Raw genomic sequence first — 19,501 nt, forward strand, 5'->3', positions numbered from 1 at the left:
CGTTTAGGGTCCAGACGGTGGAGCCTCTCTTCCTCTTTCGAGGGAGGCAAAAAGAAGGTGGGCAAGGTGATGGACAGCCCGATATGAAAGGCTGTAACTACCTTGGGCAGGAAAGAAGGACAAGTCCTCAGAACAACTTAGTCCGTATGGACAGAGGAAATGAGGTTTAGAAGAGAGCCTGGAGCTCACTCACTCTACTGGCAGAGATGATGGCAACCAGGAATGCAGTTTCAAGAGTCCGAAGACGAAGAGGACAGTTATGAAGTGGCTCAAAGGGAGCTCACATCAGATAAGTCAAGACAAGGTTCAAGTCCCATTGAGGTATCACAAAAGGATTAGGGGGAAACATGTGCATGATGCCCTTCAAGAATCTATTTACAACAGGGGACTTGAAAAGAGAAGGCTGATCAGGAAGCCTTAAGAAGGCTAAAATTGGCCGAGAGGTAGCCTTTGATAGTACCCAGAGCAGAGACCTGCTGGGCAAGAGAAAGAAGGAAGAGGAGAACCTCTGAAAGGGGGCAGAGTGGATCCACAACCTTTGCTGTGCACCATGCCACAAATCTGTTCCACCTGCAGGCGTATACCGACTTTGTGGAGGGACGCCTGGCTGCCAGAATTACATCACAGACTTCAGGAGGCAAGTCAAATGGCCTCAACTGTCTCCGCTCAATCTCCACACATGTAGGTGGAATGGGGACAGGTTTGGGTAGAGGACCGTCCCCTGCTGCTGCGACAGAAGGTCCTCCTGAAGAGGCAGACGAATTGGGGGCTAGACAGACATACTGAGTAGCTCGGGATACCAGTATCTTCGTGCCCAGTCTGGAGCCACACGGATGACTTGGGCCCAGTCTCGCCTGATCTTCTTCAGCACTCAGGGCAGAAGTGGTATAGGCGGAAAGGCGTACAACAGACCACAACTCCATTCGCGCCGAAAAGCGTATCCGAGCGAGTGACGCCTTGGAAATTCCAACGCGAAGAACTGAGGACATTGCGCGTTCTCGTCGGTGGCGAATAGATCTAACCAAGGCTCTCCCCACTGCTTAGAGAGACCTTGCGCCACATCTGAGCTCAGACGCCATTCGTGATCCATCATGCACCTGCGGCTGAGTTAGTCCACCCTGGCGTTCAGAGAACCTGCTAGGTGTTGAACCACCAGGGTGACGCCCTGGTGTTCCAGCCATGTCCAGAGGCGCAGAGCCTCCTGACAAAGAGTCCACGACCCCACCCTGCCTTGTTTGTTGCAGTGCCACATGGCGGTGGTGTTGTCCGTGAACACCTGCACTACACTTCCCCGGACAGAGGGAAGGTAAGCCTTCAGTGCAAGACGGATCGCCCGCAGCTCCAGAAGATTGATATGGAGCCGGGACTCTGCCAGAGACCAGAGGCTTCTGATCTCAGCCTCCCCCCCCATGTGGAACCCCCCCCCCTCATCCCAGGAGGGACGCATCAGTCACGTGCTCTGGTTGGGGTAGGGAGAGGATCTGCCGCTGACCCAATTGCGGTTCGTGAGCCCCCACTGCAACTGACTCGCAGTGCCCTCCATGATCAGGACATGGTCAGACAGGTTGCCCTGATGCGGTGCCCACTGAAACGTCAGGTCCCACTGCAGAGCCCGCATCCACCACCTGGCGTGATGCACCAGAAGGATGCAGGAGGCCATCAGCCCCAGGAGCCGCAGCGGCAACTTGACAAACTCGGGATAAAGGCTGAAAGATCGGAGCTTGAATATCCCGAACCCGCTGTTCAGGGGGATGAACCCGAAACTGCACCGAGTCCAGAACCGCTCCAATGAAAAGGAGCTACTGAGAGGGGCACAAGTGCAACTTCGGCGCGTTGATGGAGAACCCCAGCGAGTGCAGGAGGTCGGCCGTAGTCTGGAGGTGAGAGACGACTGTCTGGGGCGAGCCCGCCTTCAACAACCAGTCGTCGAGATAGGGGGAAGACTGAAACCCCTGATCTGCGCAGATGAGCTACTACCACTGCCATCACTTTCGTGAACACCCGAGGGGCGCCGGTAAGGCCTAAGGGGAGCACTGTAAACTGAAAGTGCTCGTGACCATCCAGTCTCCCGGGTCTAGGGCAGCTAGGACCTGAGCTAAAGTCAGCATCTTTAACTCCTTCCAGAGGAAGCCGTATACACTCCAGAGGTCCAAGATACGGCGTAGACCTCATTTGCCCTTTTTTGGTACCAGAAAGTAGTGGGAGTAGCAACCACGTCCTACTTCTGGCCCAGAAACGCGCGCGAGGGCCCCCTTGGCCAAGAGGGCCATAACTTCCTCCGGCAGAAGTTTCAAGTGATCCCCCGACATGCGGTGGCATTGCGGTGGCATGGCTGGAGGGGTCGCCTTCGAAGGGGTGGGAGTAGCCCCTTCGGACGATTTGCAGCACCCACCTGTCCGACGTGATGGAGCATCAGTGGAGGAGGTGATGGCGGACCCTGCCGCCCACTGGCGTTGAATGGGCCTGAAAGCTCAGACTAGGAAGGCTTTGAGGCAGATGCTGCGGGAGCGGATGTGGATGGCCTTGCCGTTGTTCCCCGGAACCACCATGGCAGTTACCACGTTCGGGCCGCATTGAGGCTGTTTCTGCGGCCTGTGGATGGCAGGACGTGTGGGGGTGCCCCTTCCTTGGCAACGAAAGGGGCGAAAAGCAGAAGTTTGCTGGCCCGACAGGCCCAAGGACTTGGCCGTAGCACTTGAGTCCTTGAAACGCTCAAGCGTCTGCTTTGTCGCCAAAGAGGTGACGGCCATTGAAGGGCATGTCCATGAGCGTGGCCTGGACATCGCCCGAGAAAGTGGCGGACCTCAGCCAGGCGTGGTGGGGAACCGCCACCGTCGTGGAAATTGCCCTTCCCAGCGAGTCCGTGGCATCCAGTCCACATCTGATGGAATAAAGCGCCGCATCCCGCCCCTCTGAAAGGGCTTGGGGAGCCGGGCCCGGGCCTCCTCCGGGCACTGGGGCAGCACGTCCGCAACCGTGCCCCACAAAGGGTGGGTATAACGGCCCAAAAGGCAAGCAGTGTTGATAGACCGCAACCCCAAACTCAATGAGGAGAACAGTTTCTTCCCAAACTGATCAAACCTTTTGGATTCCTGATCCGGGGGAGCGGTCGGGAATGTGGTCTTGAACGTAGAAGCTGGGATCACCAGGCTCTCGGGGGTGGGGTGCACGGCAGAAAGCTAGGGTCGCCCGGAGGAGTCGGGCCACGTTCCGATCCACAGGGGGCACTGTGGAGGGCTTGGACCAGGTGCCCAACAGAACCTCCTTGAGGCTCAGAGGAGCTTACTGGCGGCTGAAGCACCTGAGTGAGGAGATAAGCCCTCACGGCCGCAGCAGGGAGCTCAAGAGCCAAGGTCTTGGCTGCCCTGCGTAACACCACACCTTAAGTGGCACTCTCCTCCGTAGCCAGGGAGAGAGGAGAGATGAATCCAGTGTCGGGCGAAGTGTCCAGACCACTGGCCTCCCCTAGTTAGTCTGCCTAGTTCTGGCTCAACTGGCACTGCTGTGCCAGAGGGTCTCAGACCCCTCCCAGTCCTCCCCTTCATCCGTGTCCTGGTGAACAGGCTGGAATGACGGAGCCGGGTCGTAGATGAAGGCCTCACCCATCAACGTCGAAGACGGCGCCGGACCAGGACTGAAACTGGGGCAGACGTCGTTAGAGGACGTAGAGGAGTAACTTCCTCTTGCAGAAGTTGCAAGTGATCCCCCGACACGCGGTGGTACGGCGGTCGCATGGCTGGAGGGATCGCCTCGAAGGGGAGGGAGTAGCCCCTTCGGGCGATTTGCAGCACCCACCTGTCCGATGTGATGGAGCGCAGGTGGAGGAGGTGATGGCGAACCCTGCCCCCCCCCCCCCACTGGCGTCAATTGGGCCTGAAAGCTCAGACTAGGAAGGCTTTGAGGTGGATGCTGCCGGGGTGGATGTGGACTGGCCTCGCCGCTGTCCCCTGGCACCGCCACGGCTGTTACCACGTCCGCTAACACGCTGGATGTTGGTCTGCGGCCCATGGCTGGCAGGAAGTAAAGGGGCGCCCCTTCCTTGGCCACAAAAGGAGCGAAAGGCAGAAGTTCACTGGCGCTGGCCCGACAGGCCCAAGGACTTGGCCGTAGCCCTGGAGTCTTTGGAACGCTCAAGTGCACGGTCTGCCTTGTCGCTAAAGAGGCGATGGCCATCAAACGGCATGTCCATGAGTGAGTTCTGGACATCAGCCGAAAAGTTAGCGGACCTCAGCCAGGCGTGGAGGCGAGCCGCCACGGAAATCGCCCTGCCCAGCGAGTCAGTGGTATCCAGCCCACATCGAATAGAGTACCATGCTGCATCTCACCCCTCCGCAAGGGCTTGAGCGAGTTTTCCCCGGGCCTCCTCGGGGCAATTTGGCAGCACGTCCGCGATAGTGTCCAACAGAGAGTGGGTATGACGGCCCAAAAGGCAAGCGTTGACCGACCGCAACCCCAAACTAAGTGAGGAGAAAAGCTGCTTACCAAACTGCTCATACCTTTTGGATTCCGATCAGGTAGAGCAGTCGGGAATGCGGTCTGGGAGTTAGAGGTCTGGATAACCAGGCTCTCGGGGTGGGTGGACAGGAAGCTAGGGTTGCCCGGGGCCGGGAGGTGGCGTCGTCTGGCCACGTTCCGATCTACAGGGGGGCATGTAGCCGGCCTGGAACAGGTGCCAACAGAACATCAGTGAGGGCTCATTAAACGGCAGGAGAGGCTCCGAAGAGCTTGGCTGCGGTTTAAGGACCTTGGAGGAGGTTAGTCCTCACGGCCGCGACGGGGAGCTCAAGAGCCAAGGCTTTGGCCGCCCTTGTCAACACCACGCTGCAAGCAGCCCCCTCCTCCGGTAGGAGGGGAGACAAATCCAGTGTCGGGCGAAGTGTCCAGACCACTGGCTTCCTCTAGCTCAACTGCCCAGCCCTGATAAGACTGGCACTCCCGTGCCAGAGGGTCCTCAGACCGCCTCCCATCTCCTGATAGTTAGGTGCAAAGGATGGGGCCGGATCATAGAAGAATTGCTCTTCTCTCTGCGTCAAATGCGGCATCGAGCGACGCCGGTCCGACACCGGATCCGGACGGAGGGAGGGACCGGGAACGGTAACAGACATCGGGCAGTTACAATCGGCACAGGGTTTGAACCCGGGCATCTATCGGCACCAAGAGTCTACCGACGCGAAAAAGTTTGTCAAAAGGCGACTAAGAAGTACTGCTTTTTCCAGATCTGCGCTTGCTGGCGCAGAAAAAAAAAACTGACGTCAGCGCGCGAGGGCTGCGTCTAAGTACTCCGACGACGTCATCCCAGAGCCAACGATGCAGAAGATGGACGCAGAGCCGCAGACGCCTAACGACGCGCAGGGGTACTGCTACGCAAAACTTTCTAGGTCCAGTCTGACGCCTGGGGATATTCGAAGGTAAGGAATCTAACACTAACCTGTTTCTTTCAAATAAGATTACAATACAGGTTTGATGGCATGTGTGGCTGTCGATACCTATTCTCTGCATAGACTGTAGAGCAGTCCCTCTGAAGAAGCAGTGACTAGCTTGTGGGAGTTGCAGTAGTTTGAAAAAAGGTACATAGCACTGCCTGACCTACATTGGCTTATTGGCGTGCTAAAACATCGACACAGTAGTATTTGTTAAGTGTGTGGGGTAGACCCTGTAGCCGACTTACAAGAGTGGGCTATATTTCATAAAAAGGCCATAGTGGCTCTTTTTGTACGAGTGGAATGTGCTTTGGGTTTAACAGGTAAAGATTTTACCTCTTTCTTTAGCTGCGCATCTACAAAAAAGCAACATTTATCGCTTTCCAGATGGAAGTGTAAGCCAATCCTGACTGCTCCAAGTGTAAGATAGCAGATGTTTTGTATGGGAGCATCAAGAGGGTTGATGTGATAGTTACTGCAATAAATAACGCACTCCCATTTAGCTGCTTAACAGGCTCTTGTGGTAGGCGTTCTGGCCTCCCCGGTGAGCATGCAGTCTGGAGGAAGGTTCAGATAACCAAACTATGATTTCAGGATCCAGATCTCAAGGTTTAGTTGTTTGGGATCTGGGTGTTTGATTTATCCATGGCTCTGTCTGAGGAGACTGGATGTTCGGTGCAGCTTTTGATACAGAACCAGAGACTGCTCCAACAGGGTTGTGAACCATGGTTGACGGGCCCATGTGGGAGCTACTAGTATCAGTGTGAGGGATGTTTGCCTGAGCTTCTGAGCATACTAATGAAATGAGTGGGAGAGGCGGAAAAGCGTAGGCAAATATCCCTGACCAGTTCATCCATAGTGCATTGCCCCTGGAGAGCAGATGTGGGCACCTGGAGGTGAAGCTTTGGCATTTTGGTGTGTGACAAACAGATCTCTGTGAGGGAGTCCCCAACTTTGGCAGTATGGGAGGAGAACCGGAGGGTGAAGTTTCCATTCATGTATTTGGTGCCTCTGTCTGCAATCTGGTTGTTCAATACTGGGAGGTGTTCCGCTAAGAGATAGATTTTGTGGTGAATGGCACAAATCGGGACAGCTGGAGAGTGCACCCCCTCCAAACACTGTTTTTGTAGGTAATACATAGCTGTCCTTTTGTCGGACCAAACAAAGACAACTTTGTCAACCAGGTGAGTCTGAAATGCCTATATAGCTAGAAAGACTGCAAGCAGCTCTAGGTCATTGATGTAAAGCAACTTTTGCTGTTGGCTCCATAGGCCTTGCACTGTGTGGTGCTGAAGAGGAGGTCCCCAGCCAGTGAGGGACGCATGGGACGCATCTGCTGTTAGTTCAGTCTGTGGAACTGGGTCTATTTTGATCAATTAGTGTGTTGCACCACTGCAGAGAGTGAGGAGTACGGCCACTTACCAACAATAGATCGGTTAACAGACCCTGTGATTGGTTCCACTGACCCGCTAAGCATTCCTGAAGGGGACACATGTGCAGCCTGGCATAGGGAACGATCATGATGCAAGATGCCATAATTCCCAGTAGTTGCATATACATCGAGCTGGAAGCAAGTGATTGGGTTAAAACTGGAGAACTAAAGCCTGAATTTTGCAAATTCTGGCTGCGTTGGAAAACGCCAGAGCCTTTTGAGTATTTATGGTGGCTCCTAAGTACTTTTGAGTATTGGCAGGCTGGAGATGTGATTTTAAGACATAGACCCTTGTTGATCTAGTAACTGAAATGTTCGGTGAGTGTGCTGGAGACATTTTGGATACGTACTGGCTTTGATGAGCCAGTCATCCAAGTAGGGGAAAACATGGATGGGTTCTCATGTGAGCAGCGACTACCCCCAGACGCTTTGTAAAGACTCTGGGGCAGTGGCAACTCTGAACGAGAGTACCTTGAACTGGTAATGTTGACCCGCTATCAAAAATCTGAGAAATTTCGATGAGCCGGATGGATTGGAATATGGAAATAGGCGTTCTTTAAGTCTAGAGTAGACAGAAAGTCACCCTTTTGCAGAAGTGGTAGTACTTGAAGTGTTACCATGTGAAAATGGTCTGACTATGTAAAGATTTAGTTGTACGAGGTCCAATATTTGTCTGAGAGAACCGTCTTTTTTGGGCATTAGAAAGTAAAGAGTACATGCCCGACTGTGGCCCCTTTTAGGAGAGACTGAACCCCCTATTTTGAGGAGTTGTAGGTGATCTGGTGAGAGTTTGTGTGACCTTGGGGAAATGTTTGGAGGATTCTCTGATGAACATCAGGCAGTAACCAGATCAGATCGTTTCTAGTACCCATATGTCTGTTATGGACTTCCAGACCGGTAGGAAATCTGAAAGCTGCCCCCGACAGGTGTTAATGGGTCGGGGGAAGTGTAGTGAAGTCACTGCTTTGTATTGGAGGGGGGAGGTGCGTGTATTTGAGCCTCTACCTCTACCATGGTTGCCTCTGTAACCCCCTCTGTAGTAACCCTTAGAGGCAGAGGGTTGGGTGTTGCCCTTGTACGTGGTGGTCTCAGAGGAGGTACTTTTGGACCATCCATGGTAGAAGGAGCGCCTAAAAAGGTACCACGTACTTGTTAGTTGAAGGACTCCCATAGATTTGGCCACTTCAGTGTCTGTCTTAATTTTTTCCAGTGAGTAATCTACCACCGGGCCAAAGAGGTGTTGTTTGTCAAAGGGTGTGTTCAGTATGGATGGCTGAACCGCAGGTTTGAAACCAGAGATACCGAGCCAGGCGTGCCTTTCTAAAGGACGCTGGTGTTTACAGTTCTAGCAGCAGTGTCTGCAGCATCTAGGGAGCACCTGATTACATTATTTGAAATGAGCGGTCCCTCCCGCACTAGGTCTTGCGCTTTAGATTTATGTTCATCGGGCAGAAATTGGAACAAGTGCTCCATCTCGTCCCAAAGCGCCCTATGATACCTTGAAAGCAGCGCTTGCATGTTAGAGATGCGCCAGAAGTTTGCTGCCTGAGAGGCTACCCTTTCCCCCGAAACATCAAAAAGCTTAGATTCTTTATCTGGGGGAGGAGCATCTCATGTAGTTTGGGAGTTGGCCCTTTTACGCACATTGGCCAAAACTAGAGTCCAATGTTAATTATCCCTTTATGTACGCTGGGTCAGATGGTGCTGGCTTGTACTTTATCTACCCTAGAGGCAAGGATACAGGCCAGGACGGCCTCATTGAATGTGTCAATGTGCCTGATCATGGAAAGTGTGTGCAATGACTTGTGTGCTGCTAAGGGTTTCAAAAATAAAATCCTCTTCAAGGGATTCTTTGTGCAGCAGTACACTGTGGCAGTTGGCAGCTCTACCCAGCAGTTCTATGTAACCTACGCTGTCGTCCGGTGGAGAGTGCTTGGAAGGGTATAGGTCAGGGTCATTTCCTGCGGGAGTCTCGGTATTATAATCTGCCCATGGGTCTGGAAGTAATGATGCATGGTCCCCATCCCCATCATCCTGATCTTCAGGTGTATGTGGGGGTGAGTGCTCAGGTGAAATCATTAAAGATTGAGGCCGAGGTGGAGATGGAAGGGGAGGAGGACAGGGATTAGTCCCAACATTTATCCTCTTTAAAAGGAATGTGGTAGTTCTCCTCTGCATCAGGTTTCCTTTAAAGGGTCACTTTTGTGGTGATGTCCAGTAGTTGGATGGATATACAACGGTCTCTGTTTCGGATCCGGTTTGGTAGGCAGAGCATCGAAACGCCTTTTTTTAGATGAATTGGCACGTCCGGTTGTTTTGGTGCCGAGGATTTCAGATCCGAAAGTGTTTTCGGCAAAGGAGGTGGGCCAGAGCCTGGCTTAGATTTCGACCCCTACGGTTTCGGATCGGAGCCCAAAACAAAAGTTGTTAAAAAAACGATTTTCCCTTTGTGATTATAGTCTTTGCCGGTGGTTGTTACAGTTTAAAACTGTAGTTTTAACCTACCTGTGATTGCATATTTTATCATCGGTTTTGTGTTTTAAACTTGTGGTTTTCCCTGCCCATGATTGCTTCTATTTAACATGTTGAATTGTGGGATTTGAAGTCCCAACTCTGTAGTTTATCCCTCTCATTCCTAGTGACAATTCAGTTTTCCCTCCAAACTTCTCCTTTGCTCTGTGCTAAGACCTGTATGTTAAAACAGCCCCCCCCCCCCCCCCCACGTTGACAAAATGCAATCCTATGGAAGGAAAAGTCAGAGATGCATATAGGTAGGTGCAGTCTGTTTCAGCGAGTTCACCCTCAAGGTTTTGAGTTGTAGTGGGCCAAGGTCGAAAGTACTACCAGAATCTCTTCAGGAACTGCCCAGGTTCTACTGAGAGCAGGACACCGAGTAGGTTGGTATCGGGCGCCTTACAGAAAAGGGGGGCCACTCAAATCCAGGCTGCACATGGGGACAAGTATAAGAGCTCCCAAACAGAAGCTTAGATCACAAGAGGTCTTGGAGCACGGGGACACAGCTGGTTCGTCTGGACCAGGGCCAGGCGGCACAGGTGCAGCGTGGTTAGGTCGGATGCACACGCAAAGATGCTCTTCGCAGTCAGGAACATACAGTTGGCAGGCAAACTCAAGGCAGCTGGGCCACTCATGAAGTGCGTCTCAATAATGCAGACGTCCCTATATGGCTGCTTGGGCCTGGTGCAGTGAAAATGCGGAATGGACTCTCCCTGTTGGTGTGGGTTGCAGGATGTCCAGTATCCCGGGTATTGGTGCTGCAGGGCTCTGGCTGTTCCTATTATCTTCACACTCTTTGAGGTGACATATGTGACCTTCCAAAGCTAGAGTACCTCCGCCTGATCGTCTGCAGCATCGGTTGAGTTGGGGAGCTGCAAGGCAGTGGACCGGACTCGGCTTGTTGGTGCCTGTGGACTGCAGGGAAGTAGCTCCTCTACTCCAAAGAAGACTGTAGGCAATTTACGAAGAGCTGGCAAGCTACCCAAGGCTTTGGAAGCTCTCCAGTTCACAGGACAAATCACTCTGTTGCGACAGTCAAAAGAGGGCTGGGCAGGGTTTCGTGCCAAACATCCACAGTTCTGCTGCAGTTCTCGCCAGGCAGTGACCCATGAGTAATACAGTGCATATGGCCATGATCATCAATCCATTACATTATAGACCTCCCTCCACCCCAATTATACTGCCCATGTAGACGACACTTCGAACAAATCATAGAATTCTTGCCACCTTGTGAGTACAGTGAAAACCAAAACACTGGGCAACAAAAGGACTGACCAGGAAAACAGGGCCGGAAGGAACATCACTGAAGAGAGACAATTCAAAGAAACTCTCAGGGAGATATAGGATGAAAATGAGCAGGAAACTAGAGGGGAGAAAGGAGTAGACAATGTGAAAAGGAAGCAGAAACTGCAGGAGAAGGAAAAGGAATCAAAAAAGTTAAAGCAAAAGAGAAAAGCAAACAAGCAACGTTGAGAAAAGGAAGAGCAACAAATGGCATACATGCAGAAAGGAAAAGGAAAGCTAGAAACCACCAAAGGGAGGGGGGTGGCCATCGGAAAGAGCAAAAAACAGCATAAGTGCACAGCAAGCACGAAAAGAAAGAACAAAATGCATGAAAGCAAAGCAGTAGTTAAAATATAAACAAGAGGGGGGTCTTTTGTTGCCATTCTTACCCTCTGTGCTCGCTCGTGCTCCTCCCGAGCTTTCCTCACTCGCTCTTTTCTTGTATTGATCTCCTTCTCCTCCCGCTTCCGCTCATACTTCCTCCGATGTTCAGCAATCTTCAGGGCCTATGAGGGAGCGAAAAGGACATTGCAGGATCCAAATGAGAGACTTTGAAAGGTACATCAAGCTGCAGTAGAAGGAAATACCTCAAGAAATGCAACCTGTGAACAATCCCACTCAGCCAGGGACAAAACATATGCGAATTATTGCTTGAATACTCCTGCATCACAGGGCCACCCAGCTACCCACAGCTACAAAAGGAAACCTACACCACACATTGGAACCAGTCTTTAATCCTTTTCCCATCCCACTGATGCAGACAGCAAGGCCAAACAGAAATGCATAGCTCAAGCAAAGAAAATGGAGAGAAAAAAAAACCAACAAAAACACGGGACTCCCTTATATGCCTCAGAACCTGGGTTCCGTGAGCATTATACAAAAGAGGTTCTTAAAGAAAAAGTCTTACATACACTAATCCTGGTTAACAGGAATGGGGAACTGCCTCCCACCCCAACAGTAGTCTCCTTCACACGAGCAAAAAGGTCCAACATTTGTAGGGTAAACCAATTATGATGGGTGTGAGAAAAGGAGGTATCCCCAACTAGAGTTCCTAAATTGGGATAACAATGTCAAAATGGCTTTAGCCATGTTTTTGTGACTATAAATTCACCTCTGTATATACATTATCTTTTTGTATCTATTTGAAATTTATTTATTTATGAAATGTATATTTCACTGAACTGTATTGTGATACATAAATATCAAATATATATTACGATAACCTATGTTGTATCGCTAATGAATGTTTATACCAGATCCCAAATAAAGATAAAAATAAATATATTTTTTAATAATATATCTCTTTGATATGTTCCTTCACACCTTCCTTTGCTAATCCACAGTCTGTTATCCTTGTTGTCAGTAACCATTGTTGTCAGTCCTTCCTTCTTTTTAAAAAAAACCCTTGTTCCTAAATAATCGTCCTTTCAAATATAAACCAATTATGATGACTCAAAGTGGTTATGCGGTTATAAGCATGTATACAGAATAAACCACGAATAACTAGGTGCTCGTAAATAAAAACAAGTGCGTAGGGATGGTGCAGTGCTCATGAGTTTGTGAAAAAATTAAACAAACCAATCAAGATGGCTCCTATACACTTGAAGTCCTTAAGCATTTCAGAATGAGAGAGCACGTCATTGGGGAGGTCCGTCTAAATAGCTCACAGGAATTTGAAAGCACAACGGGTTATTCACAGCAGTTGCGCATGGCCAATATTTCAAGCACTGCAGAGGTTGTAACCCACTTCCTCACCAATACACATTTTAAGATCTATTTAATGATCATACTTGACCTGCCAGACTGATTTTTAAAGTAGCCTTCTTATAATGATCGAAGTGCATCTATCACCACCGTGATAAAGACCCTACTGGAATCGCACTATTAGGGGATCGAAACGCAGACAACATAACAATTAGACTGCTATTGTTTTGATTGACATCAAATGGGAAGAATTTTACGTAGTACACACACCTCAATTTACTTCTAAATTTACAAAAGCCTTTTTTAACCTCAAGTTTTTTTGAGGCATCTATGTTGCTTTGTATATAGTTTTCTCACAAACTCCTAAGCACTGTGCCTTCACTAGGCACTCGTTTTGAAAGCACCTCATACTTTGCATATTGTTCTTTATACAGGGTTATACCAGCATGATCTATTTGACACATTGCAAGTGAATTACTTTACAAATGCTGGACTTTTTGTTGTGTCTGAAGGAAATGAATATGCTACTTACCAGTATGCATCTGTTCTTGGCATGTAGGGCTGCTGACATTCATATCTATAGCATAGATCGACGCCTAGTGTTGGGTCCGGATGATTGCACATTGTTGTCCTGGAAGAGTCATCGAAGTATCACGAGATAGGTGGCTCCTCCCCTGGACTACAGTGCGCATGGGCATCGACTCCATCCCCCAGATTGTTTTTAGCCATTGTGGCAAAGATGGAGTGTAATAGTGTAAGCTATGGCCATGCGAAGAGTAAGCGTTAAAAAGTCTGCAGCCGCTACAGGCGCCGGGGAGGCGGGCGATATGAATGTCAGCAGCCCTACATGCCAAGAACAGATGCATACTGGTAAGTAGCATATTCAGTTCGAGGCATGTGGGCTGCTGAATTCATATCTATAGCATAGAATACATAGCAGTCCCTCCATTAACTGCGGCCGCCTGTGCCAGCTGCAGAAGTCTGAAAAAGCGTTTTAAGAACAGCCTGCCATACAGCTGCCTGCTGCTTGGCGTGCACATCTACACAGTAATGTTTAGTAAATGTGTGTGGTGTAGACCATGTGGCTGCTCTACAAATATCTTCCAAAGGGATATTACCAAGGAAAGCCATAGAGGCCCCCAACTTTCGGGTGGAGTGGGCTCTTGGAGGGACCGTTAAAGTGCGCTTAGCCTTGTGATAGCAAATCTGAATGCACTTAACGATCCACCTGGCTATACCTGCTTTGGAAATGGGGTTGCTGGGCTGAGAAGGCAACAAAGTTGTTGTGTTTTCCTAAAGTCTTTGGTCCTATCGATGTAGTACATCAAGGCTCGTTTGACATCAAGAGTGTGGAGCATTCTTTCGGCAACCGTTTGTGGGTTTTGAAAGAATGCGGGCAGTTCAATGGTCTGATTGACATGGAACTGCGAAACCACTTTAGGAAGAAATTTAGGGTTAGTGCGCAGCACCACCCTGTTGGAGTGAATGGCTCTTGTACAGTGAGCGCCTGTAGCTCACTAACACGTCGCAGAGACGTAATGGCAATGAGAAAAGCCACTTTCCATGTCAAGAACTGAATCTCACATGAATGCAGAGGCTCAAAAGGTGCGCCCATCAACCTGGTGAGGACCACATTGAGGTTCCATACAGGAGCTGGCGGGGTCCTGGGAGGGATGACCCGCTTTAGGCCTTCTAAGAAGGCTTTAATGGCAGGCACTCTGAAAACGGAGAGATGCTGCCTGTTCTGGAGATAAGCCGCTATGGCGGATAAGTGTATCCTGATGGAAGCGTATGCTAGATTGCATTTGTAAAGATGTAACAAATAGCAGATGATGTTGGGAGTGGATGCATCTAGCGGGTTGATGTGTGTAGCACAGTAAATGACAAACCGCTTCCATTTTGCTGCATCGCAGGCTCTGGTGGTGGGCTTTCTTCCCTCCCGTATGATATCCATGCATTCAGGAGGCAAGTCAAGGTAGCCAAACTCTAAGACTTCAGGAGCCAGATCGCCAGGTTGAGCTGTTGCGGATCTGGATGCTGAATGTCGCCATGGCTCTGCGTCAAAAGCTTGGGCGTGAGGTGTAGCCTTTGATGCGGTACCACGGAGAGTTCCAGAAACGTGGTGTACCATGGCTGGCGTGCCCACGTAGGAGCAACCAGGATGAGTGTCATTGAGTGTTGCATTAGCTTTTTTGCCACCAGCGGTATGAGAGGTGCTGGGGGAAAAGCGTACGCAAATCTGCCTGACCAGTTCATCCATATCGCATTGCCTTGCGACTGTGGGTGAGGGAACCTGGCGGCAAAGCTTCGGCATTTTGCGTTTTCCCTCGTGGCGAACAGGTCTATCTGTGGATTGTAAGAGAGTGGGGTCTGCAATCCCATGGCCACCCCAGATTTTTGCTTTTTGCTTCACTGATTTACGACTTCCCCTGGCTGTGGGCCTGCTAATCAGACCCACAGCCTAGCTGTTCTCTCTCTAAAATTACAACCATGTACCCTAGGTGCATTTACCAATTGGTACTGGGCCACCTTATCAGTCCCTGTACAGTATACCTTAGGTATCCAGGGCATAGGTGTACCCAGGGCCTACCAGGGGCTGAAGCATGCATTATGCCACCCCTGGCTGGCCATCTAAAACTGACACAACTGGCTGCACGACAGCTGGGGCAAGGTGGTGTAACCACCCTTTGCTTTAGATATAGTCCCCTATATCTAAACCTAATATGGACACATATTCCTATCAGTCACTCCTAGAGAAGGCCTTATCAATCCTGAAGGCAGAGTGCTTGGAATTATGTGAGATGGTGCTCTGGTATGAGCTGAGCCCGTTTGCAGCTTGCGGAACCAAGTCCTAATAGCTGTTCCATGATAACGCTATACCATATACTCTTAAGTGCATTATAATCCTCGCGGTTAAATGCTAACTCTGGTATAACATTATCAAAACATGACGAGAAAGGTGTCATACGAATTGGAATACTACCCCCTCGCCAATTCTGGCGACGGGGGTAGCATTCCACCCTTCTAGAGGGACACTACATGTATGTAAATGTGAACCCCGGTTAAAGTTAACTCGAGCCTCAGCATCACAAGATGGATGCTGCAGACACAAGTCTGACCTCCTGCTGCTGGGAGTCCTTCCAGCGAGGGAGGCTCAGACAAAGGGTTTCTTGCCTTGGGAGGTGCTAGCACCACCCCAGACAGGATTTTGTGTATTAGGTAGGCCAAGGCTGAAAGGAATGAGACATGCCTGGGGCACACAAGGTGCCCTGTGCATACACTGGTTCCAACCAGTTGCTGGGTTACTCCAGCCCCAGCTCTGGCGGGAAACTGGACAAAGGATAGGGGGTGTAGCCACCCCCCTTCCTGGTCCCACCCAGGGGAGGGACCTAGTCGTAGTGCAGCCCCCTTTAGCTGAATAAAGGTAGGAGCTGGTCCCATTCCCAGTTAGATTAATCTTGACAACTTCCATGAAGAAACTCTTGACCTTCGACCTCCTGAACATCAGAAGACTGAAGAATCTCCCCTATGGTCAGGGAGTGACCATCCTGCTTCGCAGGCACCATCAAGCTCCTGTGCGGTTTGCTGCAAGTCCTTCCTTCCCGGAATCCGACGACCCAGCTCAACGAGACCCGGACCTCCAGACCCCTCTGACCTCTACCCACATCCACAGCACAGCTGGGACCAGTGGGTGCGACGAGCAACGTGGAGACGGCCATCTTGAAGAAACCCGCACAGTGCTTCCAGCACGACCACCGAGGGACCCTCGAGTAAGTGCATCGGGGACTGAGAAGCCCCACACCGACACAGCACCTGCATCAAAGACCAGCCCCCCAGCCTCCACAAGATCTACGTGGGACCCTTTTGCCTGGTTGCTGACTTTCCTGTTGTCTGGTCACTTGCCGGCTGGCTCGTGACCTCTGAGAAGACGACCCGAAGATTTCAACACTGCTAGTCTGGTCCCCCAGACTGGCCCTTGCTTCCTTGTGAAAGAGAAGCACCCCGGACCCTCCTGGTCCGCACCAGACGCCATCTTTGTTCCACCACGTGGCTTGCATTAGCCAAGGCCTGTTGACCAGATCGATGATCCAACACCGCCATCAGCAGCAGACTACGTGGGACAGCTCGTGCCTCCAGCCTGGTCGTAAAGAACAGCTCCTGGTCCGCGCAGCTACAGAGAAGCGACCCTTCCTTCACCTGAACGCGGCGACAGCATCTGGTTCCCTCCTGTTTCCAGCACTGTCACTGGCTAGTGACCAAGACTCTGTCCCCTTCCCTTTCAGGACTCCTCCTTCCTAGTTCCATCCTTGGAACCACCAGACTCCTCAATCTGGCTGCCTGCCAGCAACTCTGTTTCAGGCATCACCGGGATCAACACAGCAAACCCGACACCACTTCAGCCCTATGCACCCGCAGCCTGTGGGTTAGGTAACTAAAGCTTCTAGGTGCTGAAGTCAGTGTTCACTATCCTAGTGTCCAGGTCCACTGTTTTCCCTCCATCCAGCCGGGTTCGTCCGGAATCCGTAACTTGGTAAACTGTAGCATCCATAGACGTTGGTACGCATCTCGCGTGAGAGTTTCCACTCTGCACGTGAGTCCCGTGGGCCTCCTGCTCCGTACTTACCTAGTTCGTAGTGTAGTCCCAGCGATCCTCCAGCCTCTGGACCTCCTTACAGTACTTTCCTTCCTCGCATTCCATTGTTCTTAGAATATGGTTTGACGTGCCCCTAAGGCACACGTGTAAATATTGTGCTAACCCGTATTTCTTTCATAGTATTGTCATGTGCTTAGCCCTCTGACCTCAAAGAGTTCAGAGGTGTTGTTATTAATAAATATATTGTTTATTTTCATAACAACCTGTGTGGTGTCCTTTCATCTGGTATTCAAGGGGTTATATTGTGGTAAAACAGCTGGCTTCACATGCCAAAAGAGTTTAGCCTAAGACTGCTTTGTCCATGCTACCATTAGGATAGCTGGTCTAGAAGGTTGACTTACAACCATCACCATAAGGGCTGTTTGGACTGATATATGATGTTCACTAGTTCTAGTGACCACTTGTATCATGCCAACTTCTCACATGGATGACCCCACTGCTGGAAGTACGGGCGGAGTACTGATGGATGCATCTCCCACTCGTGCATCTGATGGCTGTACCTGCTGAGCAGGTCCGCCATTTGATGGTCTGTGCCTGGGAGGTGTTGCGCCATGAGGAAGATGTTCCTCTGAATGGCCCACTTCCACATGCTCTGAACCAGATGAGACAACTGTGGAGAGTGTGTGCCTCCCTGCTTCTGGATGTAGTACATGGCCGTCATGTTGTCCGTCCGGATCAACACGACCTTGTTGCACAGATGTACTTTGAATGCTTTCAGTGCCATGAAGATTGCCATCAGTTCTAGGTAGTTGATGTGCATCTTCTTTTGCTGTATTGTCCATAGTCCCTGCACTGTGTAGTGGAGTAAATTAGCTCCCCATCCCTGGAGAGACGCGTCCGCCGTCAGGATGATCTGTGGGACAGGCTCTTGGAACGGTCGGCCCTTGCAAAGGTTGTGTGGATTCCACCAATGCAGAGAGTTGTATGCCCGACCGGTGACCAACACTAGGTCTTTCAACTGTCCCTGAGCCTGATTCCACTGATGCGCTAAGCATTCCTGGAGCGGACGCATATGTAACCTCGCGTGCGGGACTATGAAAATGCAGGAGGCCATCATGCCTATCAACTGCATGAACACTCTCGCAGGAAGCGAGTGTTGCGGTCTGAACTGTTGGATTAGCGACTGGATGTTGTTGATACGCGCCGAAGTTGGCTGAGCCGTGGCTGCCAGAGTATTGATTGTTGCACCTAGATATTGCCGCACATGGGCCGGCTGAAGGTGCGACTTTGGATAGTTTAGGGAGAAGCCCAGACCGTGAAGAAGGTGAATGGTGTGGGACATGTCGGCGGCGCACTGCTGGGCCGACTTTGCCTGAACCAGCCAGTCGTCCAGATAAGGGTAGACATGGATGTGTTGTCTCCTGAGGTGCGCCGCCACTGTCGCTAGACATTTGGTGAACACTCTGGGGGCCGTGGTCACTCCGAAAGGAAGGACCTTGAATTGATAATGCCGATTTTGAATGGTGAATCTGAGGTATTTTTTGTGTGATGGATGGAGTGGAATGTGGAAGTAAGCATCCTTGAAGTCCAAGGTTGCGAGGAAGTCCCCCTGAGTGAGTAACGGAAGAACTTGCTGCAGCGTTAGCATGTGGAAGTGTTCCGAGAGAATGTATTGGTTTAGGGGCCGGAGGTCGAGAATAGGCCTGAGGGACCCGTCCTTCTTTGGGATCAAGAAGTACAGGGAGTACACCCCTGTGCCTTCTTCCTCCACTGGCACGAGCTCTATAGCGCCCTTTTGCAGCATGACAAGAACCTCCTGCTGCAAGAAGTGCAAATGCTCTGTGGACATAGGACGGTGTTTTGGTGGTATGTTGGGTGGAGTGGATGTGAGCTCCAAACAATAACCGAACTGGATAAGTTTCCTGACCCACCTGTCTGTGGTGATGGATTTCCAGACCGGCAGGAACTGCTGGAGTCTCCCCCCAACAGGTGTGGAATGGTCAGGGGGGCAGTTTGTTGGAGGCGGAGGAACGGGAGTTGTTGTTGCCCCTGCCCCTGCCCTTAACCTCCTCTATTCTGTTTGGGGTAAGAGGATTGCGCCCCACCTTTATTGAATTGAGTTTGCTGGGACATTTGGCCTCTGGAAACACCCCTGTGAGAAGTTGGCCTGATATATAATGTTCACTATTCTAGTGAACACTTTGTATCGGTCCAAACAACCGTTATTGATGTCTGGTTGTAAGTCAACCTGATAGACCAGCTATCCTAGTAGCATGGACACGTGCAGTCTTTAGGCTAAACTCTAGAGGGCGTGTTAAGCCAGCTGTTTTACCATCACATTTACCCCTTGAACACCAAGTGAAAGGACACCACACAAGTTGTTATGAAAATAAACAGATATTTATTTATAACAAGTCTACCCTGAACTCTTTATGAGTCAGGGAGCTAAGCACACAAAACTCTTAAGAAAATACTTTAAGTCGCACAATTTACACAAATGCCCGAGGGGCACGAAAAACCATATACTAAACAAGTGGAATGCGAAATTACTAG

At 50.6% G+C, this 19,501-nt stretch overlaps 1 protein-coding gene across 2 annotated transcripts in view; it reads right to left on the bottom strand.

The window, feature by feature from the left end:
* The window catches only part of ST13 (ST13 Hsp70 interacting protein), a 119,500-nt gene that overhangs the window by 49,648 nt on the left and 50,351 nt on the right, over window positions 1-19,501 (bottom strand). For both annotated transcript variants that reach the window (XM_078640636.1, XM_078640642.1), the window contains exon 9: window positions 11,040-11,156. In XM_078640636.1, coding sequence (XP_078496762.1) covers window positions 11,040-11,156 — 117 coding nt within the window. The remainder of the gene's footprint in view (window positions 1-11,039; window positions 11,157-19,501) is intronic.

The sequence above is a fragment of the Lissotriton helveticus genome, chromosome 1_1 (genome assembly GCF_964261635.1).
Source record: "Lissotriton helveticus chromosome 1_1, aLisHel1.1, whole genome shotgun sequence".
Lineage (NCBI taxonomy): Eukaryota > Metazoa > Chordata > Amphibia > Caudata > Salamandridae > Lissotriton > Lissotriton helveticus.